The sequence below is a fragment of the Lynx canadensis genome, chromosome B4 (assembly GCF_007474595.2).
Source record: "Lynx canadensis isolate LIC74 chromosome B4, mLynCan4.pri.v2, whole genome shotgun sequence".
Lineage (NCBI taxonomy): Eukaryota > Metazoa > Chordata > Mammalia > Carnivora > Felidae > Lynx > Lynx canadensis.
Window position 1 is genome coordinate 25454754 of NC_044309.1, and position 27666 is coordinate 25482419.

The 27666-nt window shown below is 37.5% G+C and overlaps 1 protein-coding gene across 1 annotated transcript in view; it reads right to left on the reverse strand.

Moving 5' to 3' along the window:
• Nucleotides 1-27666, reverse strand: part of ARMC4 (armadillo repeat containing 4) — a 188229-nt gene that overhangs the window by 46767 nt on the left and 113796 nt on the right. Inside the window, exons 18-19 of the mRNA XM_030322654.1 lie at nt 6544-6732; nt 5029-5250 (exon numbers count right to left, since the gene is read on the reverse strand). Coding sequence (XP_030178514.1) covers nt 5029-5250; nt 6544-6732 — 411 coding nt within the window. The remainder of the gene's footprint in view (nt 1-5028; nt 5251-6543; nt 6733-27666) is intronic.

The following is a 27666-nucleotide window of genomic DNA, read 5'->3' on the forward strand; positions in this document are numbered from 1 at the left end:
AGGGTGCTGGATTTTGTCAAAGGCCTTTTCTGCATCGATTGACAGGATCATATGGTTCTTCTCTTTTTTTTTTGTTAATGTGATGTATCACGTTGATTGATTTGCGAATGTTGAACCAGCCCTGCATCCCAGGAATGAATCCCACTTGATCACGGTGAATAATTCTTTTTATATGCTGTTGAATTCGATTTGCTAGTATCTTATTGAGAATTTTTGCATCCATATTCATCAGGGATATTGGCCTGTAGTTCTCTTTTTTACTGGGTCTCTGTCTGGTTTAGGAATCAAAGTAATACTGGCTTCATAGAATGAGTCTGGAAGTTTTCCTTCCCTTTCTATTTCTTGGAATAGCTTGAGAAGGATAGGTATTATCTCTGCTTTAAATGTCTGGTAGAACTCCCCTGGGAAGCCATCTGGTCCTGGACTCTTATTTGTTGGGAGATTTTTGATAACCGATTCAATTTCTTCGCTGGTTATGGGTCTGTTCAAGCTTTCTATTTCCTCCTGATTGAGTTTTGGAAGAGTGTGGGTGTTCAGGAATTTGTCCATTTCTTCCAGGTTGTCCAATTTGTTGGCATATAATTTTTCATAGTATTCCCTGATAATTGTTTGTATCTCTGAGGGATTGGTTGTAATAATTCCATTTTCATTCATGATTTTATCTATTTGGGTCATCTCCCTTTTCTTTTTGAGAAGCCTGGCTAGAGGTTTGTCAATTTTGTTTATTTTTTCAAAAAACCAACTCTTGGTTTCGTTGATCTGCTCTACAGTTTTTTTAGATTCTATATTGTTTATTTCTGCTCTGATCTTTATTATTTATCTTCTTCTGCTGGGTTTAGGCTGCCTTTGCTGTTCTGCTTCTATTTCCTTTAGGTGTGCTGTTAGATTTTGTATTTGGGATTTTTCTTGTTTCTTGAGATAGGCCTGGATTGCAATGTATTTTCCTCTCAGGACTGCCTTCGCTGCGTCCCAAAGCGTTTGGATTGTTGTATTTTCATTTTCGTTTGTTTCCATATATTTTTAACAAGAGATGAAGAAGGACATTATATAATAGTTACAGGGTCTATCCATCAGGAAGAGCTAACAATTATAAATGTCTATGCGCCAAATACCGGAGCCCCCAAGTATATAAAACAATTACTCATAAACAGAAGCAACCTTATTGATAAGAATGTGGTAATTGCAGGGGACTTTAACACCCCACTTACAGAAATGGATAGATCATCTAGACACACAGTCAATAAAGAAACAAGGGCCCTGAATGAGACATTGGATCAGATGGACTTGACAGATATATTTAGAACTCTGCATCCCAAAGCAACAGAATATACTTTCTTCTCGAGTGCACATGGAACATTCTCCAAGATAGATCATATACTGGGTCACAAAACAGCCCTTCATAAGTTTACAAGAATTGAAATCATACCATGCATACTTTCAGACCACAATGCTATGAAGCTTGAAATCAACCACAGGAAAAAGTCTGGAAAACCTCCAAAAGCATGGAGGTTAAAGAACACCCTACTAACGAATGAGTGGGTCAACCAGGCAATTAGAGAAGAAATAAAAAAATACATGGAAACAAACGAAAATGAAAATACAACAATCTTTCTCACTTTAAAGGATAAATGCAAATAACAGGAAAAAGCCAATCAGAAGCAAGTCTATATATAACTCCATATTTGGTATCATCACATAGTCACTCATACGTACTAGTGCTAACTAAGTAATTTAATAGCATATCACCAACAGACTATCCCCAGCACTCCAGGGAGTATCTGGAGTGTGAGAAAAGTACATAAGACCACAAAGTTGCATAAAGAGTTTTAATTAACAGAAAATATTACAGTTCAATCAAACATTAAGTACGTGGACTGCATTACTGTGAGAATTACTGGGTGATCTTAGCCTCTGAAGTCCCTTTACCTGACTCAAAAGTGTTAGTGATATTTTTCTTTTCCTGTGCCAGGCTTCAAGGTTCATCTTCCACACTCTCTGCAGTGCCACTTCATGTGCTGAGTCTAGGAGGCTGCCAAGACAACCTTTTCCTTCCACCCAACTTGAACTGCTCCTCCCTCTCTCTGTTGGACCCACTTCTGGTTGTATTTTTTGCAATCTCTTCAATTTCCTGCCTTCCAGAAAGTTACAGGTCATAATGTAGCTTTCACCTGCCTGGTATAGATATTTGCAAAACAAATCCAACATTATAATGGGGAAGGGAACTTAATGCCTTTTATAGGTGCTCATCATCTTTCTATCTGATCACTTTTTCTGCTCATCTTGCTCAGTGAAGTTTTGCTCATCTTGCTCAGAAGTTTTTCCTGCAACTTCTTTCCCTCCTTGTATGACTTTCCTGTGTTATGGTTTTGTTATAATTAGCAAATAACCTTGGTACATCCCTTAGACTTCTCACACTTTCAGCAGAATTGCCAACAGATCTGCATCCATGTTCACAAGGCTTTGTAACGATGCAAGACCGTGGGCTGATGCTTTTGAGAAGGTTTGTGTAAAATCATAAAGAGGATAAGGATTATATTATTATATAATATATAATATATATAATATAATATAAAATTAAAATTATATTATATTATATTATATTATTCCTCTCATGCTGCATTTACCAGAACAGGAGATTTCTCAGGGTGTATAGAAGAGTCTTACCTGGAAAGGCTCTAACTCCAGGATTATTTTCAACATAATTGAGTCAGGAAATCCTTGTTGACCGCTTAACAGTATTTAAACACAAACCCTTTGGAAACTCCCTCTTCCTCTGGCTTCTAGAACTCCTAGACAACCTGTTAACTTCTTGAAGTTATCTTAACAGCTCTTCTTCCTACCTATATGCTCTGTGAATGCAAATGTAGACATTTCCCCAGCTTCTCTAAACTCTCTGCCAAAAACAACTTACTCACCCTCACTTGCGACTTAATTACCTCTCACTGATAATCCCGATCTTCCCTTCTCTCCTGCCTCTAGACTTGCACTGTCCAATAAGAAAGCCACTAGTCACTAGTGAGACCTTGAAATGTGGCCAGTCCCCCTTGAGATGTATCATAAGTATAAAACACAAATACAAGAAAAAAATAATATTGATTAAATGTTGAAGAATATTTTGGATATATTGGGTTAAATAAAATATATTACTAACAGTAATTTCATTTGTTTCTTTTTATCTTTTCTGAAATTCTAGCTCCTAGAAAATTTAGTATTACATATGTGGCTTGCATTACATTTCCACTGAACAGCGCTGCTCTAGACCTGAAATTCAAACTGACCATTTAAATTGAACACAGTAGAAGCTGATACCAATCTATTCCAGACCCTCAAGTCTGTTAACTGTTATTATGGAATAAACATCAGTTGGCATGAGACACATAGCTTGTATAACATCAGCTGCTGCTGTTAAGGAAATTGTATGATGAAGGAACTAACTCTAGGATAAATAACTTATGAACTGGGTGACAGGATGACTCTGGTAATTGTCAAAGAGCCTGTCAGCATCACTCATAGGCAGCTACGGCAGGAATGTATGTAGGACTGGGAAATAACACTATATGCTTTTGACTAGAAAGGTACAGCAGTTATGAATGAAAACAACCAGGGATTTGCCAAAATAGTGGATAAAGTGTATATGCATTTGGAGTCAGAAATGTGAGCAGTTACACATTGTGACATATTCACCTCAGGTACTGTAACCACCTAAATGTGCCAAATATTTTCTTGCATGATCTTGGCTAATAGAATCTTCCTCTTCACCTAGCCTAAAACCTGGAGTCATTTTTGACTCAACCCTTTCCTTTATTCCCCATAGCCAAGCACCAAACCCCATTTATTCTACCAACACCCACTTGCCACATCCACATTTTTTCCTCCTTAAAGAAAACCAGAGAAGGGAGACACAGGGCCATATGCTGCCCCCACGGTCCCAAGAGGGAGAGCTCACGATTTGGCCTGCCGCTATATGGTGACAAGTAACTTACAAAAAAACAACGTCCCGTTCTTTTCTCCAGTAGAAATAGCTGGTAGTTAGGAATGCAAATAGGTGAGATGGACAGGCCCTCGAGATACCTTAAGATGACACAGGAAAGGGTTTTAGAGCAGAACAAACCCTATTTTCTTTCTTTGCTTCTCTCTTTCCTGTCCCTTCCCCCTAATTATTTTTATTGCCTTCTTTTTCTAATACATGTAAGCTGTGTGGGTTGGTGAACACAGTTTCATTACTTTACATAGCAGAATACAATTCCTAAGTGATTTTGGATTATCTCTTGACTTGCATTGAGGAAGTAACTCAGAATTGCATGTGCAGCTGGCATTTATGTCAATTAAACTGTAAACCTTATTGAATTTTAAGACTTTGAGTAGCCTAGAAATTCTCTTCTTAAACGAACTGGCAATTGTCTAAGCATATGTACCAGGGTACTTAATGTTTATAGTTTCATTGTTTTTAAAGACTCTACTGATGGCATGTTAGGTTGTGCAAGTCCTGTTCAATAACAGAATGCATGGATATATAAAGTCTATGTGCAGAAGCTCTCCTACCTGTGTATTGATTGATTATAGGCAAAGAAAATTGATGCACAGATTTTTTTTTTGAAAAAAATCTGTCTTTGAAATGGTCCTTTGCTGTCACAGTTAAGACCGTCAAACTATAGTTGTTTCAGTCAGCTCCTTTGCTATTGAGTTCATGCCAGTATTTTATTTAAGTGCTAAGTAAATAATATATTAAGTGGAATTATGAGTGCCACTAATTATTAATGTGCTATACATTTCCTTAATCAAATTCAAATTATAGACCAATTACTAAACTGAGATGTTTTATAATCTTTGATTTAGAAAAATTCGATCTCTAACTTTCCTGCAGCATAGACCATACTAACACATGGTTCAGCTGCAGCCATGATCCAACACATGGGCAGTTTTGTGTGTCCAAATATCCCCCATCAATTAAACCCTATTGTTACATAAGTTTCTTTCCAGCCTCTGTACACCTGCATTGGACTAAACCACAAAGTCAATCAACTGTACCTTTACTGCGCCATTCTCATGGATGGTGACACAGTTGTCGGCATCTTCTGAGAGTTGGTACAAGGCTTGAGCTGTTGCTCGATGCACATTGGGGTCATCTGATTTCAGGTAATGCACTAATGGAGCCACTGCTTTGTACTCGCCAAAGGCCACTCTATTTCTGCCCCACATACAGCAATGTGAAATAGCTTCTGCTAGATGACGCCTCAGTTTATCATTATTCTGCACAAAGGAAATGAATTGTGGTACACGCATTGCAAAGAACCCGTGAGGTCATGTTTCTGTGCTACCTGTTTATTATCCAATAAAATGCCAGTGAGTCAAGGGAGAAGGGCTAAGTGGCTATTCAGGTGGTGTCTTGAAAGAAATTAGTATTTTGGTGGCCCCGATGGACCAACGTTCAATCCTGAATTTTCTTCTTATGACTTTAAAAAATGTTTAACTTTTTTTAATTGACTACTGAACATAGTTAATACACTCAAAAGCAATCAAGTGCCTGGCATTTGTTATTTGCTCAAGGTTTGATTTCCTTTTGAGCAAGTGCTTTAATAAAAAAAGAGAAGTAGTTAAAGAATACTGGACATTCTTAAGGGAGCATTTCATTTAACTGGCATAGGTAGATTCACCCTATACTTTCACCCTAGGAATACTTCTACATCAGTAATATACCTTGGTTTCCTAGAGGGAAAAGACAGTGCAGCAAACAATGATATGTTTGAGTCCGCCATTTTCCTTTCTATATCCTTTATACACACTATATCCTTTTTTTTGTATGTGATTAACTGCAATAGGTATAATATAACCAAATAGGATACAGTTTTCTGCTTAATAATTGTACTATTCTCTTGATTGAGGCAACAACTTGGTGTCCTTAACTGAATCTGGCAGTTATTCTTAGGAACTCAGAATTAGACTAAAAAGTCTTCTAAACCAAGCATCCTTCCAGTGATTGAATTTCTGCTCTACAACTTTCCTGCCAAGAGGTAGCCCAAGCTATGCTCAAATACCTCTGATCGTGGTGAAGTCATTATCTCTCAAGGCTGCTTATTCTATCTGGCACAGCTCTGAATAAATAATACAGTGGTTGCCAAAGTCTTCTAGTTCAAGAATGCCATCAATCCAAGCTTGCTAAGCCTGGGGAAGAGCATTTAACTTGTAATGTTGGCATGAACAATCATCTTAAGGATAATGAATGATAATGATGGCAGTGATGGAAAATGATAGTTAACACTTCTATAATAACACTTATATTTGGCACTACTTTACTTGCCAGTGACAAATAAAAAACAGCCTATATTTTACAAGGATCTTGCATATTAAATTCTACAGTTAGAACACACTTTCACATTGATCAGTCTCGAGGACATTAAATTAGTTGACCAAAATCTCATACCTCATAGGTGATGGATATTAAGCTTGAATCCAGGTCTCCGGACCCTAAGTTTATGGTTTCTACCACTACTCCATGATATCTTAAGACCATATACATTTAAAATAAAAGGATGTGTTACTTACTGTATTTGCTAGTTTGGACAATAAAGGGACAACTCCACGATCTGTAATAACAGCCAAATTTTCTTGATCTTTTGCTATATTTGTAATAGCAGCACATACACTTGCCAAAACTTCTTTATTATCTGATTTCAGTAAATTGACGACAAGTTCCAAACCACCAACAAAGGAACGGACCATTTCTCCAGCATCCTAGAGAACAATTAAAAACAAAAGATGTTATCAAAAATAATCTTTTGATTAGCATTTTTTTTAAAAAAAGCAGAAAGTAAGGATAAGGCTATTAAGTACACCTTTGGCATAAAAAATTCAATTTATTTATTATACATAATTTCTATGTATGTTTGCATATGTACATAACCACACGATTCAACTTCAACAAATATTTATTGAATAACTATTATGTGAGAGTTACCATGCTAACTACTGGGAATACAGAAGTTAGTAAAATACAGCTTATTCTTATTTGCAGTAGTTATGCTTTATGAAGTCATCACAAAAATTGAGTTAGTAAATACTGAACCATTGTTTCTAGGGGGAATGCAGTGTTAGGTTAACAGATCAATACATCACTGATCAATAGATAACCTTGTTTATGGGTTTTTCCACTTAGGCTATCTTATTTCATATATTGTTAATTCATCAACTCATGGACACCTGAACTCATGGTGAGTCCATGGCTGAACTCATGGACACCACCACACTATAAGTCATGCCTGAAGGAAGCTTATCTAACACATGAATTTTCTCTGAAAGGCACAGCCTTCTTGGGTTTAGGAACACTAGAGAGCACTCGGTGCCACACACAGGGGCCATGTTAAATAGTGAAATCACCAACAAAACCCACAACGATGTGAAAAATATGGCACTAAGTAGACAATAAAATTGATGCTTGTTAACAGTATGGGAGCTAACAACAAAAAGGCAGAGAGTCATCTTGTTCAACCTCAGCTGAGAACGTGCATTTTGGGCAACTCAAAATTTTCACCTCGCCGTGCACGTCCAAGAATGACCATGGAAGTGCTGTGAGTATTGATTTCAGGATTACAAAAATTTTAGCAAGAGGGTGAAAATTCCCAAACAGACTTTGTGAAGAATGTAGATTGACTGTGCATGCTCTTTTGCCATCATGTTGCTTGCCATCCAGTGGGGAAGAGTGGCATTAGGAGATAAGTGTAATGAACAGCACTAACAGGAAAGAGGTAAAGATACTACAATGACACGCAACAAGGGAGGCATTCAAGGACGTACCCCGCCCCAAGAGAATGTTGGTAAATTAAAGTCTAAAAGATAAGGAGTTATCCAGGATGGAGGGGATTCAGGATGGAGGAATAATCATGAAACAGACCTGAGAATGAGAGAGGAGGCACCTTTTTTTTTTTTTTTTCTTCTTCAGTGTAGTGTAGCTAGAGAATAAGTATGAAAGGGAGAATGGGAGAAAATGATACTTCCTGAGATCTTGAAGGCTTTTTACTGTTAGCCTTGGCAGAGAGTATAGAGATCATTTTAAGGGCATGAGAAAGCCACTGAAAAGGTTTAAGTGTGTGTCTTGAGGGGAAGAGTGGGGAAGGGCATTTTATCAATTTTGTATCACAATAGCTCTCTCAGGATTGCAGAGTTGAGGTTGGGGCAAAGAATGTGCTGGGGGACTCAGAGGCTATTTCATTAAGGTCACTTAGGTGTGGCAGTTTGGATGCAGGTTATGGTCTGGACCTGGAGAAAGGGGTGTGGGTTGGTGAGCACCAACTGGAGACGATGAGGACCAGTGATCTGATGGTGATGCCCATGTTTCTGGTTTGACCTCATGGTTCTCATGTTGGAAAGGCAGGGTGTTGTTTTCTGTTCTTACGGTGAGAAAGGATGGTATTTGATATTAGGAGGCCTAATTTGAATGAAATGCCTACAAGACATTTAAGCTGAGACATCCAGAAGTCAGTTGCATATATGCCTTTGGAGCTCAGGAAAGAAAACCAGGCTTGTGTCATAGACTTGGAAGTTGTCAGTATGGAGACCGTAACTGAAATAATGCATGTGAGAGATGGTGAGTGAGGGAGAAGTGGGTTCTCTGTGTCAGTGCTGCAAGTGTGGGTGGGAAAAGAATTTGTCAGAGGAACCTGAAAACAGATGGTTGCCCAGAAATCCTCACCTCCCTAATGTATGGTGGTGGATGTGTGATGTCCAATTATTTGGCTCTGGGGCTTTCTCAAGAACTTAATACCTTTTTTTTTCTTGGTGCAGAAGGTGATTTTATTAAAGCATGGGGACAGGAACCATGGGCAGAAAGAGCTGTACTGGAGTTGTGTGTGTGTGGCTGGGGCAGGGGGTCGGGGTTCTATGGAGTTGGGGAGATAAAATCAAGAAGGAGTTTCCAAAGAGAAATTAATACCTTCTAAGTGCCAATCACGTATCAGGCACTTTGCATACATTATCTCAGTTAAACCACACAATAACCACACAGAACAGATATTATTTCCATTTTAGATTTTAAAGACTGAGGTTTCAAAGATGTTGAACACCATAAACTAGACTGTGTCCCTCAAGGGGCTGTGTTCTAGTAATCTTAATGAACTTTATAATCATAAATCTGAACATCTCATTCCCCTATCTCCCCAATTCTTTCATTGCCCTTAGGCAATTCTTCTTGCCCTTAGGATAAAAACAAACTCCACATGTGGTTTACAAGCTTTTCATGGTGTGTGTGCCCCTGGCTTTCCTGCCTCACCTCTCTGCCTTGATCCCCTCTTCCAACCCCCTACACATGAGCCCTAAGCCAGTCCCACCCCAACCCCCCACCCGCATCCCCTGGCCCAGGAGTTAATAATCAGAATTCTGACACTCACTCTCTGAGAATGTGGCTCATTAAGTCTGGGATGGGGCCTATGAATTTTTTTTTTTAATCTCTCTTGTGAGTCTGAACTTCAGCCAATATTAGGAACATCAGTCTTTCAAGTTCATGTCCTCAAACGTGCCACTTGCATGTCTCTGTATCTTTGCCCATGGCTTTTTTGTCTATTTCCCCACTAGCTTGGGACTTTCCACATAGCCTTGGCTATCAACTAAGGTAATGTTCTCTTTAGGGAGGCTTTCCTGAACTGTGAGTCTGGATTAAGTTTCTCTTACTATAACACCTGGTTCTTCCATGTTATAGCATTTACTACTCTCTGCAGGAGTGACTTAAATTTATTTGCCTTTGTTTATTGTTGTATGCCGAGTTTTTGTGAAAGTTTCTGGCAAGTTTCTAGAAACCCCATTGAATGAACTTGCAAACTCATAGCTACAAAAGGAAGCTTTTTCTGAGGACATAATGAACCAAACTAAACTTCTAGGGAATGGTGAAGGCAGGACCCCTCAGGTTCTTCCCAAGTGTAAGTGGAAAGTATCTTTTCCACAACACGCTGCCTCTCCTGCCTGCTCTGGGGACCGTGCAAACAATATTAGTGGCCTTGTTCTCAATACCACATGTAAATACAGGACACACTTTCACATTCTGATGCGTTAATAAAATTACTTACAAAATATTTGCCATTTTCCCTAAAATTCTACGATAAAGCTTGTTATATAAAACAAATGATTATACTTTCAACTGAATTCTACACTGTCACCTCATTACACTTATGTGCACTAAGGCACAATCAAATCAAAAGACTGTAAAAGCTAATTTATTAACCTTTGGTCAAATATCCCACATAAATTAATCCACGTTGCCATTTGAAGCACTTAGTAGTGGTAGTTGCTGTAGTGCTATTTCCATGTTGTAGGTGAGGAAAACCCTAGAGAAATAAATTAATATGTGCAAAGTACAGGAAGGATACACGGCAGAGTGGGATCTGAATCCATGTCTGCCTGGCCCCGAAGCCACTCTACATACTGCAGTCATTGGTCCAAATGAAATAAATTCATAATCTTAATCACGTACTTGGTCTGGATGCATGAGTAAACTCAAAAGCAAAAACAGTGGCTCTTAGAATTGCAGGGAACTTCCAAAGTGCAGCCCCCAAACTCCACTTTTTTAAGTGATGTTATGTGTGTCAATAAGCTAATATATTAGTCAATTATGAAACTACAGAACGATTTTTCTTTCTCAAGAAAGACTGAAGGAATTCTGGGAAGATGATGGTGGCATAGTTTTTGAGTCTCTCTCAGAAAACAGAGACACTAGTGGCAGCAAAACAAAAAGCACAGAAATGCTAGATGAAAAGATATCGTCACAGACCCCCAAATATAAGCAGATCGGGGCAAACTACTGAAATTACAAAGCCCACATGTTCTAAGAAACCAGAAATCTGCAGAAAGAGGGACTTGTAAAGGCCCTAGAACCAGGGAGCCCACACTGATTAATGAATAAGACCAAAATGCCCCCAGGTCTGATGGTGCTGGAGCATTCTGTGGTCTGAATCCTTTGAACTCGTTATACTACAAACTGAAGGTTCCTTCTAGGTTGAAGCCTGCACTGAGGAGAAACTGGTGGGAGCTGCATACAAATAGAGCACGGCAGGGACAGAGGGATGAAGGAATGATAGAGTCCAGGTAAAAAGAGAGGAGGGGAACAAAGCAGTCTGAGTCTGCTCTCCATCACTGGGAAAGTAACAGAAATGGGATCTTGAGGACCATGAAATTAGAAGTGCCACCCTGGTCCACATGTCCCTCTCAAAACACCACGAAAACTCACTGCACTTAAAAATGAGCAAAACAAAAAGACTATGGTCAATTTGCATATAGAATTACTAGAAGAAAAGGAATGAGCTGAAAGAACATTACAGAAGCAATGAAAGGAAAATGTTAATTAGAATTATCAAAGCTTATAAATTGGGTGATTAGTAAAAAAAACAATTGTTAAGGGCAGGTGAAACCCATCTACAAAGAATTGGACATGAAAGCAGAATTCATTTTGAAAATGAAGAGTAAACCAGAAGGAACATAAAAATGAATATAATGGGTAATACTTTTAAATAGAGTATGTGGAGAGTCCAAGGTGACAGAGGTTGGGGGAGCGGGTCACCTGGGTGGCTCAGTCGGTTAAGCATCCAACTCTTGGTTTCAGCTCAGGTCATGATCCCACAGGTTCGTGAGTTTGAGCCCTGCTTTGGGCTCTGTGCTGCCAGTGTGAGACCTACTTGAGATTCTCTCCCTCTCCTTCTCTCTCTGCCCCTCTCCCACTCACACCGTCTCTGCCTCTCTCAAAATAAATGAATAAACTTAAAAAAATGATAGGGAAAAAGCTAACAAAAAATTGAAAAGACTAGGCAGAGAAAATAACATATGCATAGTGAGTCCCTAAGAAGGGAACAAAGCAATACAATGGAGCAAATTTTGAAAACCAGGATTCAAGAAAACTCTCTCCTGAAATAAATAAAACCTGAGAGTCACCCTATGTACCTGGGAAAATTGGCCCAGAATGTGCTAACATAGAGAAATATTCTAGTACAACTGCTGGACTTTAATAAAAAAAATTATTTGGTCATCTAGGCAAAAGACCAAGTCACTTCTAAGGGAAAGAATAAGATATCCTTAGCCTTTTAATAGGAATGTTTTTATGCAGAGGGAAAGGAATAACATATGTAAACTACTCAAGAGAAAATGTGAATCAACGTCCTAATATCTGGCCAAAATGACCTTCAAGTATAAAACTGTTATTGGGGCACCTGGGTGGCTGAGTTGGTTAAGCGTCCGACTTCAGCTCAGGTCATGATCTCACGGCTCGTGAGTTGGAGCCCCGCATCGGGCACTGTGCTGGCAGCTCAGAGCCTGGAGCCTGCCTCAGATTCTGTGTCTCCTTCTCTCTCTACCCCTCCCCCACTTGTGCTCTCTCTCTCAAAATAAATAAACATTAAAAAAATATAAACTGTTATAAACGTGGAAGACTCCAGGGAATGTGTTAACACAGGCCCTTCTGAGGAATCCACTTGACATTGACTGTCAGATCTCCAAAACACTAAAAAGACATAGACAAAAGGATGACAGATTTCTTAAAATGCCCCATTGGCTTCATTTCCTTCAGGATGAGGTTTAAATCATTAGCATGACATTCAAGTATTTTCCCTATCTCTCTAAACCTCACCCACTGGTCTTATTTCCCAGTATACCCTTTTGCATAAACTATATTGCAGCCTCTAGGAATACTGGTGCCCCGTTCTTTTACATCTTTGACTATGTTATTTTCTTTACCTGGATGCCCTTCTAACTAGAAACTCCTACTCAGCCCTCAAAACTGACTCCTTTTAATAGCAGCTTAAATAACATTTCCTCCATAAAATTCACTCCGTCCCCCAACTCCCCTTCTCAGTAAATTCGTTTCCTCCCCTCTACATTCCTATAGATGATTTTATCCAAAATCCATTCCCTCATTCTCCCGTATTTCCCAAGGCTTGATTTTATTTGGGTATCTAACTCTCACACAGAAGCACCTGGAGAAAATGCATCTATACCCCAGATGTAACTCTTGATTGGCCTAAGCCTATCACAGAAGTCTCGTTGCCTCTGCCATTATTTGTTTAGGAGTAGGCTAGATATGGCCCAATTATGGCCAGTGCGTTCTGAGATGAGGTCTCCTAGGAATCTTCTGGAAGTTCTTCTATGTATAATAAGGAATAATCACAGGTCACACTGAGAAAGGCAGAGCAGACAGAGGAAAATAGCCTGGGGTCCTTGATGACATTGTCAAACTGCTGAATCAACCAGGCCTAAATTCTGCTTTGGCTATTTAAAACCAAAGGTATCTATAGCCATTTTTTTTCATTCTATTGCAGTTGTTTCTTATGGGTCCTTTCCCCATTAATTTGTGAGCTGCCTGGTCTTATTCTCTGACTCTCACTTGGGATATGGTCTGGTGTCTGTCACACAGTAGACTTCCAATAAATCTTTGTGGAATTGTGAAAAAATAAAAATAATAAGGGGACTATGACTTTAAGATACTTAGCTGCAGTCACAATCACTAAAAAGCAAAAAGCATTCATTATGCATTAATAATGTAACTACATAAAATGGAATATAAATGGATAAGACCACTTCGACCTCATCATCTAGTGACTTCTGGTGTCTCACTGCTTTATCAGCCACAGCACTGGGGCCATACTGGCAGAAATAACAAAAGTGATCACATCTGCTTCTGTTCCAAGAACTTCCTAAGGTGCATGGTATGAGATAGAGGGAGCCAAAGTCTCAATGAGATCATGGGCATGGCTCACCAAGGTCTTATAATGTTTACAATCTGTGGGACAGTGAAATGTTAAGACTCAAGCCTACAGGTCCTGCCAAAGTTTGTTTGTTTGGAAGGTAAGGACCCACCCCCCCTCTTGATCTCTCTCTGTTTTCCTTTTTAGGTTTAAAGATTCTAAACATATGACATCTTGCCTCACATAGTTTCTATGGAAAGGGAGACAGTATATTTAAGGATGGAAAAAGTAATTATTCTGCCAATACTGTCTTTCACTAATGCTAAACGACTGGGCAAATTCAACACATTTTCCACCTTCTCACATATCTTAAAAACTAGTCTTTGCCAATTTTGCCACTGGTGTGATATTGGTTATGCACAATTCAAATTTTCATCTCTAATGCAAAAACCCTCAATTAGAATAATATTCGTCATAACAATAACAAAGTCTAACTTTTTGCAGTTTACAAAGGACTTCCTCATGCATGTCTCCTCTGATCCTCACAGCTCTGCCTGTGGGAGGCATGATGTCCTCATTTTACAGACAGGAAGGCTCAAGGTTCATGAATAGTCAGTGACAAAACAAAAAATCAACTGTATGTTTCCTGATTTCTCATTTCATGTCTTTTCACTATACACTGTGTTTTAGACCTGCAAGTCCCAACAATTAATATTTACCGGGTTATACCTAGTTTATAAACAGTCAGAAGAATCTTCACAATTTAGAGGGTTAACAATTCCAAAGAGATGAAGCTACTTTGCCAATGACAGTTCCTAAGACAAATAAAAACAGTAACTGAAAGAGAATATGAAACACCTTCATACTGCTATTAAAGTTTGAATGGTTGAATAAGTAGGAAAAGGTGTCAAATTCAATGAACCCAAATCAAGTCAAATACACAAAATAGGATGAAAAATATAAAGTAACAAAATACTACTGGTTGAATTCAACTAATAGGAAAATATTAAGACATTATTTACAGATTAATGAATAAAACAGAAAATTGGATGTTTTGGCAAAGAGCAATTAAATTAATGGGTATGAAATTCCTTCTCTTGCCTCCAGCAAAAAGAACTGGCAGTTTTCTGATGAGGTGAGATATACATAATGCAACTTTAAAGCACATACAAGGCAAGCGTAACATGACTTAAGAACAAAAATTTGTAACCAGGAGGGCTATAAAAACACTGTTTTGTGCCATACAGACACCATACAATGCATAATACAGTATTTGAAAAAGATTTAAAAATAGCACATTGCATATAAAAAATTCCAAAAATGCTACATTCACATTCGAACAGCATGTCAGAGAAACCAAAACTGAACAGGCAAATCTTGTCCTAAAAGTATATCCAATATATCAAATGCTTTTAAAATTCTAAATACAACACACACACACACACACACACACACACACACACACACACACATAAGGAGAACAGACTGTTTGTGTGGCTCTATCACAATAAGATCCTTGTTCTGTTTCTAGAAGTTAAGTCCTACGGCTTAAAAAAAATTTACTGATTTAGAACTGCTTTACACTTTCAAATGTAGTTCTTCAAAAATCAAAGTTAGGATATCAGTTAGTACTTTTTCATTCTGAACTGAAGGAAAAGTAAATTAATTTCAGGTAAAATAAATGATTCCATCCTCACAGTGTAGATTCAGATAGCAGAAAATTCATTGTACTTTGTAGGTAGCTTTATCAAATTAAATCACAAGAAAAATAAAGAGAATAAATTCAATGGTTCTGATTTTTTCTACTTTCCTAGCCTAATTTAAGATAATTTTCTTAAATACCACAGAGAACTGTGATTTTGCCATTTTACTATGTCCTGTGTTGATTCTGCTTTAGATACAGTGTTCTATTAATGAGGAGGTCTAAACTGTGAGAAACCATTGTGTATCCAGAGGCTTATAGAGTTAATTAAATGACATTCTTAACCGATGATGTCTTTGAAAAATGCTTACAACTTGTACAAAGAACTAAACAAATGTAAGTCATATTATCATAAAATAGCTATTATATAAATCTATGTGTGCATACACATATATATTTAATTTTTAACATTAAATATATATAGAACTTTTCTCCACTTGTACTGAATGACACAGATTAAAATGAGTACAGCAATTTCTGGTTAAGATCCAGTCAGATGCTTCTGAACACTGAGTTGTATGCATAAGGCTAAGAACAACAACTTGAAACCATAATCTTAACAGAAAAAAAATTAACTCTATGAAACACTATAAAAATGCCAAGAGTCTCCCCATTTATGGAGAGACTGTTTTCTAAAAGTTTACTTGTTGGGTCTACAACATCACATTTTGCTGTAAATATGTGGTTAATGTCTCAGTTTGACAGATAAGAGTCTATTTAACTCATAATGAACCTGACTTATAACACACTAACTGCAACTAATCCTCATTTGCATGAATGTTCTAATAGTTGAAGCCAGATACTTGTCTCCCTCATCTTCTGTGATGTGTAACTTTGTCACGTCAAATTATTTTCGTAGGTCTCCTCTCTCTTTTATCAGAGTTTCTCTTTAAAAAAATTTTGTTTAATGTTTATTTACTTTTGAGAGAGAGAGAGAGAGACAGGGGAGGGGCAGAGAGAGAGGGAAACAGAATCCGAAGCAGGCTCCAGGCTCTGAGCTGTCAGCAAAGAGCCAGACGCAGGGCTCAAACTCATGAACCGTGAGATCGTGACTGAGCCGAAGTCAGATACTTAACCAAGTGAGCCCCCAGGTGCCCCTCAAAGTTCCTCTTAAAACCCACCCAGAGTTTAACACAACTCCAGATGTGGTCTGACCAGAACAGAGTGCATTGGAATTCTTATCTTCCACGATCTAGACAAGGAACTTCTGCTAGAGTGGCCAAACGCATGCACTATTTCAGCAGTTACGTTGCCCTATTTGTTCACATTAAGCTTTGAAGTCAGCCAAAATCCCTATATCTTTTACAAGTGAATTATTATACAGCCAGTACTCTCACATCCTGCATTTACAGAATTTCCAGCTTCCTTTTATTGCATAAAAGGGATTGAACAGTTTTCATATAAAAGAGATAAGTTTTAGATGTAAATTTCACTTTGTAAAAGTGCATTTCTATGTGAAGCTTTGAGAAACATCTGGATATTCTAAGGTAAGTAATTTATCTCACCATTATTATGTTAAAAAATTCCTCAGGGAGGCAGAAAATATAGTTCTTGAGGCAGTAGTTCCCAAACTGTGTTGCACATTAGAATTTCTGGGGGAATTTTTAACTTTCCCTAAGCCCAGGGTAGATCCCATACCAATTCAATCAAAAGATTTGGTGGTAGGACCCATCCATACATATCTCTAGGTGATCTCAATATATAGCAAAGTTTGACAACCACTGGTTTAAGAGTTTAAGTCAAATAGTGAGAAGGCCTCGGGGCACATCCCGTTTCATCACTATTAGATATATGGCTTTGAGCAAGCTACATAACTTTGCTAAGCTTCAATTTCATCACCTGTGAAATGCAGCTAATAATAGTATTTATCTCTTAAGGGTTGTTAGAAGGATACACATAAAGCATATAACAAGGTGCCTGGCATATGATAATAGCTGTTATTAGTGTTTTTATTTTCTAATATTTTGAGAATGTATTTGTTACCAATAATTGCACAACAAAATATCAACTTAAGGAATAACCCTTGAAATCTGATTCCACCTATCAATCATTCTTATGAATATATTCAAAATATGTAACTCAGGTAGCAACATTTTACTATGTATTCAATCCTATTAAAAAAATTTTTTTTAATGTTTTATTTTATTTTTGAGACAGAGAGACACAAGACAGAGCATGAGTGGGGGAGGGTTAGAGAGAGAGGGAGACACAGAATCCGAAGCAGGCTCCAGGCTCTGAGCTGTCAGCACAGAGCCCGACGCAGGGCTCGAACTCACAGACGGTGAGATCGTGACCTGGGCCAAAGTCGGAAGCTCAACCGACTGAGCCACCCAGGCGCCCACAGTCCTATTTTAAAACCCATCAAGAATGAGTTGGCAAAAATACATCCTTGATTGTAACTAGGTAATACATCTATGTTTATTTATATCATTAAAACTACTTTCATTCATACATTCATTCACTTGGCAAATGAGAAGCCTCAGAAATGTTAAGATACTATTTTATGTTGTGGGATTCAAAATAAATAATTTGGTTTCACGTTATAATCACCTGGAGTGATTTTTTTTAAGAAATAGGAATGCTGGGGCACCTGGGTGGCACAGTCGGTTGAGCATCCAACCCTTGGTTTCAGCTTAGGTCATGGTCTTGTGATTCATGAGTTCAAGCTCCACATCAGGCTCTGCGCTGACAGAGCAGAGTCTGCTTGCGATTCTCTCCCTCTTCCTCTCTCTCTGCCCCTCCCCCACTTGCATTCACTCACACTCTCTCTCAAAATACATAAGTAAACTTAAAAAAATATGAATGACTAAACTTCAATCTCAATATAAATATTGGGGGTAGGGCTCTTGCATGAGAACGTTTTTTTTAAAGCTCTGAAGGTAATGTGTATCTAGAATAGAGAATGATTGATGTGAACAATTTAAGTCGTGTTGCTGTTACTTACAGAAATCATAGCATTGGTGATGAACTCTAATGCCCATGTTTAGTTTAAGAATAGAGGAGGGGGAGCCCTTCTGGAATCCTCTATCATAGGAATGAGAACACTAGCAAAAATTGGCAAAATTGATTTTTTTCAGAACTCTAGAATTTAATGAAAATTTAACCACAGCATGTTTATTCAAGAAAAAAAAAGCTGAATCTCAGTAAGAACAGTGAGTTTTGTGGCATTTTAGCTTTCCCCATTCTCAGCTCCCTCTTCTCAGCTCTGTAGTATACTTGAAACCATAGTATCTGGGAAAACCCACAGCCTAGCAGCCTAGGGAGGGAAGGTGGGTGTGGAGCTCCCCTAAAAGCTCCACTCCAATGGAATGGTTGGGATTTGACATGAATGGTAGCTTCTATGAAAAGGTCCAAAGGCTTGTCTTTACCTCACATATCACCCACTGAGGAAAATTTCTATTCTCAGGGCATGTCATAAAAAACATTAGTGGCAACTGTTTTAACATAAAAGCTGTTTGAGATGGTAATATCACTTGGGACAAACCAGAGGCTGGCCAAAACATAATTAAAAGGAAAATCTCAAAAAGTGATGTCCATAGAGGACCTTGAAAAAAATCCAACATATTTGTTGGGATCTAAAATGCCACAGGTAAGTGCAGGGCTATGTGCATAGTCAGAAGAGACCTGAGATAGCCCTAAATGCTCACCTCTGGCTGATCTTGAGGCTCTACATGAGCCGAAAAGAAGGGTAAGATAGAGTTGTAAACTGCTGGAGTGTTCAATGTGTGCCCCATAAAACACATACAGAATACCTCACCAAAGGGTGAGAAGTCTACTAGTGCATGGAATTTAAGGAGATCTGTCAACTCATTAGCTGAAATGAGTCAACTGAGCAGAAATCTCAGTGGCCACATGGACAAAGAATACAGATGTCATAGAATTAGTTCAAGAAAGTCACTAACAAATAATAGCAAAACAGCAACAGACAGCAAAAGTACAATCCCTGAGGAGAGGAAAATCTAATTTCCAGAGTTTCTACATTATATTATTTAAAATACTAAGTTTCTTTCCAACAAAAAGTTATGAGACAAAGAAAGAGGAATGTATACCACAAAATGTAACCAAGAAATACGACCAAGGGAAAAAAGCAGTCAATAAAACTGGACCCTAAGGAAGCCTGTACCATGTTGGACTTAACAGATAAAGGCTTTAAATCAGCTGTTAAAACTGTGTTCCAGGAACTAAAGGAAACCATGCCTAAACAATTAAAGATTGGGAACAATATCTCAGAAAGTAGAGAATATTAATACAGAGATTGAAATTAAGTGTAAAAAAAAGAATCATTAAAAATTCTGGAGCTGAAAAGTACAATAAATGAAGTAGAAAATTCACTTCATGGGACTAACAGCAGATTTGAGCAGACAGAAGAGAGATTTAGTGAACTTGCTGATAGGCCAGTCAGATTACCCAGTCCGGGGAACTAAAAGAAAATGAATGAAGAAAAATGAACACATCCTCAGACACCTATAAAACACCATCAAGCATACCATCCTACATATATGGGAGTTTTGGAAAAAGAGGAGGGAGAGGGCGAAAGAATATTGAAAGAAATAATGGCAAATGCTTCTTGAATTTTATGAAAAACTTTAACTTATGTATTCATGTATCTTGATGAATTCCAAGGAGGATAAACTTAGATATAAACACCTAGCCACATTATAGTCAAATGGTGAAAGACAAAGAGAGAAACTTGAAAGTTAAAAATTGTATGTGAAAGCTATACATGACTCATCACATAAAAGGAAACCTCATTTATAGTAACAGCTGACTTCTTCTCAGAAAGCTTGGAGATGCTACCAAGATGGTGGACTCAGAAGTTCCAGACACTTGCTCCCCCATGGAAACATTAAATAAACAACTACAGACTAACTAATATAACTTTATAGGAGCTCTGGAAACCAATTCAGAGATCTATAGCAAAGAAGCAAGAAAAAGTCAAAATAAGAACTTAAAGAAATTTCCTGGCATTTTTACTTTCTCTTGTTCCACCCAGTCCTGGCAATGGCACAATGTGGTCAGGAGGAAGCAGACCAATTCTCAGTTCCTTCCTGTGGCCAGAAGAAGCAGAATGGAAATTATTTGCAACACTCCGGCCTGTCCATGGGCTACCTAAAGAGACTGGTTTCTGTCTCACCTGACCCAGAGCTCAGACAGGGAATTGTGGCATAGTCTGGATCTCAGCTGGTGAAAGCTGTGGAAGGCATTGTGATGTGTAAAAACTACAGGGGTACTACAGACTCACAGATACTTGGGGGCAAGATTACAGGCAGAGGAATATAATAAAACATCTATGCCCCCAAAGAGAAGCTGGAGTGACTCTCTTTGGGAAATTAGGGCATTTAAAAGCAGCCATGAACATAGGGGAAGTTTTAAAAAAGCATACACACAGGCGCATGTAGGACACATGCTCAGAAAAGACCTGAGAAGACCTTATACCTTCACCTTGGGCTGATTCCAATAGGAATGACAAGATCTTGTTAACTACGGAAGGTCTTCCAAACCAATCTGGAAAAACTAGGAGAGGTAGCTGTTTTTTCAAATGCTCACTTTTCAACAAAAGATCACAAAACATACCAAGAAACAAGGCAACACAGCTCATTCAAAGGAACAAAATAAATCCTCAGAAGCCATCCCTGAAGAAACAATGTGTCAGAATTTCCAGGTAAAGATTTTAAAACAATTGTCTTAAGTATGCTCAAATGCTAAAGGAAAACATAAAGAACAAAAGAAAATAAGGAAAAGGATATAGGAACAAAAAGAGAATATCAACAAAGAGATAGAAATGGAGCTGGAAAAACAACAGCTGAATTAAAAATTTCACTAGGATAAAATAACAGACTCAAACAGGCAGAATAAAGAATCCGTGAACTTGAAGACATTTGAAATTATTGAGTCCAAACAGCAAAAAGAGAGAGCCCAAGAGATGTAAAGGATATCACTAACAGATCAATATAGCCATTATGGGAGTCCCAGAAGAAAAAATAAAGGGGCAGAGAGATTATTTCAAGAAATAATGACTAAAAACATCCCAAATTTGAGTAAATACATGGATATACAGAAGTCTCTCAAATGTTCCACCCAACAACAGCAGAAGTGCACACAGAACATTGTCCAGGATAGACTATATTTTAGGCCACAAAACCGATCTCATTTTTTTAAAGACTGAAATATACAAAGTATCTTCTCCAAACACAATGACTGAATGCAAACAGAAAACAACAACAGAAGGAAAACTGGAAAATTCACAAATATGTGGAAATTAAGCCACACACTTGTAAATAACCAATGAGTTAAAGAAGAAACCACATATGTTTCCTACAGAGAAAAAAAAGATCAATAAAATTGACCAATATTTAGCTGGATTGACCAAGAAAAAGAGAGATAAGATTCAAGTAATGTAGATCAGAAATAAAGAAGGGACATAACAACCAATTCTATAGAAATAAAAAAGATTATAAGAGAATGTAATGCACAGTTGTATGCCAATAAATTGAATAACCTAGATGACATGGATATGTTTTTGAAACTTACCTAATAAGACTGGATCATGAAGAAATAGAAAATCTGAACAGACCTGTAACTAGTCAGGAAATTGAAACAGTAATAAAAAAAGCTTCCAATAAATAAAAGTCCAGGAATAGATGGTGTTACTGGTGAATTCCACCATTTAAAGAGGAATTGATGATAATCCCCCTCAAACTCTTCCAAAGAATTTAAGAGAAACATTCTCAAACTCAGTGAATGAGGGCAACATGATTCTAATACCAAAGCTAGACAGACACTACACAAAAAGAAAACTGTAGACCAATACTGCTTGTGAATATTGATGCAAAAATTCTCAACAAAATACTAGCAAACCAAATTCAACAGGATTATACACCATGACAAGTGGGATTTATTCCTAGAATGTATGGATGGTTCAACATACGAAAATCAGTAAGTAGAATATACTACATTAAGAGAAGGAAGGTAAACACCCATAAGAGTACGTCAATTGATGCATGAAAACCGTTGAACAAAATTGAACACCGTTACATGATTAACACACACACACACACTCCAACAAACCAGGAAGAGAAGGAAACTTTTTCAACATAACGAAAGTCACACAGGAAAAACCCATAGCTCACATCATAACCAATGATGAAAGACTGAAAAATTTCCCTCCAAGATCAGGAACAATACAACTATGCCTGCTTTCACCACTTCTATTCGATATAGTACTGGAAGTCCTAGCCAGTTGGAATTCTTAAGTCCAATTAGGCAAGGAAAAGACATTTTAAAATCCAAATTGGAAAGGAATAAAAAATATGATCTCTGTTCACAAATGATATGATCTTATATGTAGAAAGCCTGAAATTCTACAGTAAACTGGTGGAACTAATACCTGAATTCAACAACATTGTAGGTTACAAAATCAGCATGCAAAAATCAGTTGAGTTTTAATACACTAATAATAAACAATATGAGATGGAAATTAAGAAAACAGTGCCAATTACAATAGCACCTAAAAGAATAAAATACTTATGAATTAATTTGGCCAAAGACTTGTATGCTGAAAACTAGGAAAACACTGCTAAATAAATTAGACACAAATGAATGGAAAAATATCCTGTTCATAGATTGGAAGATTTAATATTGTTAAGATGTCAATACTACCCATAGTGATCTATAGATTCAATGTAATCCCTATCAAAATCTCAACAATTTTTGCAGAAATAAATAAATTCATCCTAAAATTCATATGGAATCTCAAGGGATCCTAAATCACCAAAATGATCCAGAAAAAGAAAAACAAAGTTGGATTCCTCAGACTTCTTGATTTCAAATTTACTACAAAATTATGGTAATTAAAAGAGCATGGTACTGACATATAAACAGACATGTAGACCAATGGAATAGGATAGAGATCCAGATATAAACCCTTGGGTATTTTGTCAAATGATTTTTGACAAGGCTTCCAAGACCATTCAATGGGGAAAGGACAGTTTTTCAACAAATAGTATTGTGAAAACTGGATATACACATGCAGAAGAATGAAGTGGACCCTTACTTTTTAATACATTAAAAAAAATTAACTCAGAGGGGTGCCTGGGTAGCTCAGTCAGTTAAGCATCTGACTTCGGCTCAGGTCATGATCTTGTGGTTCGTGGATTGGAGCCTTGCATTGGGCTCTATGCTGACAGCTCAGAGCCTGGAGCCAGCTTCAGATTCTGTGTCTCCCTTTCTCTCTCTGCCCCTCTTCCACTTGTACTCTCTCTTTCTCTCTCTCAAAAATAAATAAATATTAAAAATCTTTTAAATTAACTCAGAATGGATTAAGGACCTAAATGTAAGACCTGAACTATAAAAACCCTAGAAGAAAAGAATCCAAAGGACAATGAAGCTAAAGTTATGTGCATGCTGAATTAAGGTCTAGAGGCAGTATAATAAAAGTAATCCAGGCACAGGACCCAAATCTATTTCACTTCTTAAAAACAGGGGTACACAAGGGCTTCCGATTCATGAAAGGATGCAGGAAAACGTTACTCCTACATGTTCTCTATGGCTACTTCTTGTATGAAGCTTTGGGCCTTAGAGAGGGGTGTGACCTTGTGACTAGAAATATGGGTCCCAGTTAGATGTCTGCATCAGTGAATTTTGAGATGGCACAGTTTCTCTTTTTTTAAGTTTATTTATTTATTTAATTTATTTTGAGAGAGATATAGAGAACAAGCAGTTGAGGGGCAGAGAGAGGGGGAGACAGAATGCCAAGCATGTTCCACGCTACTGTCAGTGCAGAGCCTGATGCAGGGCTCGGACTCATGAACCATGAGATTATGACCTGAGCCGAAATGAAGAGTCAAGTTGGATGCTTAACTGACTGAGCCACTCAGGTGTCCTGAGATGGTACCATTTCTGATGGCAACAAAGTACAGTGTGTGATCCTGGGAGTTCTTGGCTGAGGTGGACATAATGATAAGATCAATTTAATGGATGAGGTTATTAATTTAATAAAGTAACTGGTAATTAATAACTCCACTTCCAAAATAAGATAGTTAAGTGGTTTCATAAATAGCTAGTTGTTGGCATGATTTTGTACATATTGGTTTAGAATAGGCTACACCTTTGGTTGTAACTTTCCTTTTTGTGTATTACACCTCTGTTAATTCTACCCTTTCCTAGACTAGCAACCTGCGTTGCAGCAGTTTTCAGAGTAGGGTCTGAGAAGCAAGGCATATGGAACAGGAGAGCAATAGCAGAGCCAGAGAGGAATCCAGGTGAAAGCAACGGATTTGACCTTACATGGTGGTCCTTCTGGCTATAGTCTGAAGATAAGCTGTTTAATACCCTCACTACGGTTTTTGTGCTTCATGTCCCCACTTGAAAGTCTGACGTGCAGAAAAAAATACTTGTAATACATTTCACTTTAGTCTTTTAGGATTTTAGGAACTGAGGGCCAGATGAGTATACTTTGAACTATTTGGTGACTTAAAAATGACAGCAGACCCCAAATAGGGAGGCAGAACAGAAACACGGATTACGTTTTAAAAGAGATTTTAGATTTTTTAAAAAACTGCATAGCCTCTTTGGCATATTGTTAGACAACTATACATTCTAGGGCCCAAACATGACCAAATCAAAGCTCATAAACCATGTTTATGGCAGTATTCTTAGTATGTAACTATACCCCTACACATGCCTTCTCCAGGTTCTCTTTGGCTTCCTGATTGGGCATGGGTCATTGGACGGCTGAAGTTAAACAGAGAGTGATGTCAAATTCCTGTCCTGTTTGATCAGCTGTGTTCTGTCACACCTGGAGTCAAGAAATTGGCCTTGTCCACACTCAGTGCTCAACATTCCTGGCTAAAATTGCCAAAGCATGTATTCCAACCTCACAGAAAGGAACTTTTTCTCTTCTCTTTTGAGGAAACATTCTGAAATGTCTCTGATTAGCTTCTCTGTTTAGAGGAGATCCTTAGGCCACTGTTTCAAAATCACTAGAGATTATTTTCTCCAAGATCAAAATTCAGAACCAGATGGTATTTTCTAAACAAGTGGCAAAATGAAGTTTAAAAAGTTACAAGGCCAAATGATCTCATGGATGTATTACTGATTTGGAAGACAAATTGAGTTTTCTTCCTAGTTCTATAATTGGCTTACTACACATTCAGAGTATTTATTCTAAAACGAGACTACCTGTTTCCTATCTAATTCCTAAGTGGTAGTTATAATATAAAATTTTAATATAAATTGCCTTATAAAAATACAAACATATTTAAGCTTTTATTTTTTCTTACTAAAACTTTCTAAAATCAATGAAAAGAAACAGAATTAAGAAAATCAAGTACTATCTTGCAACAATAAAAAAAAGAACAACAGAAAAATGCAATGATATTTTAAGAAAGAAAATGATTCTTATGCTGGGAAAAGACATGAAAGAGATTAGAAGCGATGTAATGATATATTTTTTATTTGAGTTTCTGTAGTTTTCAATACCTTATTGTTCATGGAGCACAAATTTGAGTTGACTTTCTGCAACAGAGTTTTGCCTCTTAAGAACAAAGAATTTAATGTATGGACTCTTGCCAGACTCAGCTGTTGCGTTCTTTACATTACAAGTTCGTAATACTGAACACCTGTTCAACCACTGTTTTTCTCCAAAAATGTGTTTGATCATTCAGCTTGAAAGGAACAGCTTTTCACTTCCATTTACAAATCTCTCACACTTTTCACAAAGTACTTAATTGTCTGCAACCATACTTGCAGCTCATGAAATTTACCAAATAAACATCACTGTAGACAGAGGTCATTAGGATCTCTATTCTTTTTAGCAATCTTAACTGGAAAAAAACAACAACAAACTTTCCTTAAGCCTAACACAAAAAACTCACCGTAAAGTGGTGCACTGTTAAATAAAGTTACTTAGAAAAATATGCAATGAGTTTTTTGTGATTAGTTCACTTTCAGTCAGCCTTCTGTTCTTCAGTTCTTGGTAGACTGAAGAACATTGGGTAGTTTTCTAACAGAAGATGCTTATTTTCTGTCTTATTCTTTCAAGTTTTGTATAGGAGCATAAAGCAGATTCATATTTCACATTGTGATTTTCCAATCATAGAAAGAATGGACAAATAGTTATTAAGCTTGCAAAACATATCTTTTTCACTTGGCACATTTTCCTTATCACTCACAGCTATCAAAAACTATTTTATGTTGACCTTCTCAAAACAAAGGAAAATTTTATGCCTTCTAATTGAGACACTGGTCTACCAGTGAAAGTGTCAACCCTCCTTATTTCAAAGATCTCACATTCCATTTGTTCTGTGCATCTAACAGCAACTATAATGCCACTACAATGCAAAATTACATGATGAATCTTTGTCTCAACAATCCCACAGTTCATTACCAAAGTCTCTGATTCTGGTACTTTGCTGCCTGGCTCACTCACTGATAGGTAGCTTTAAATATTCCTTTATAAGAAAAGATGCAATACATTCACTAGAACTAATTTTCACATCTCATTTTCTTAGCAGATAGATCTGAAAATGTGTTCTCATACACATGCTGTTAAAAATATAAAAAATGGATAACATCTGTTTTGAACAGTTGACATTTCACCACATCCATTCCACATGGACTCATACAGAGTGCACTTAGGTTTCATGATGCCTGACACACAGCCGTGGCAGGGACCCTGAGGTTGCCATAACTTGTCTGGAGGCTTGGCTCATGCTTTCTTCCCATTTGTGTTGCTCTTAGCTATAATTGACAATGGCTTATTTCTGCAGCATTTCTGTCAGTGCTCTTAATCCAGACAAAGAAGTCCTTTATTTCAAAATGGTGCCAAATCCTATCATTCAGAAGTTAATAAGCCTAAATGACCTACGAAACATCTTATGCGAAAAAAATGTGGAAATCCTTTCTTACAAAATAAAAGGCAATTTTTCCTAGAAAGTGCAGTCATTACCTTACCTGAATGGGGGGAAGGAGGAGGGAAAAATGGACCAAAATATCTGGCAAGATATCTTCTAGTTCATTATTTTACTGCAAGCTGGATACCCATCATTTTCAAAAAATGTTTCCTGCCTCTACTTTCCTTCAGAACTTACAATCTTATTAGAAAACCTAAAAACAACAGAATATCCAAACTGCTACTTGAAAATGCTAAATTGAATATAATCAAGTGGGATAAGTTTTCGAGGGTGACATCAAATACAGGAGACCCTAAAAAAGTCCCAACTACACATAACCTCCTTGCATACAGACATTTACATGTATCTTTATGCATAATATTTCAGCTAATCCAAAAAGGCAGTTGATTATAAAATGCAC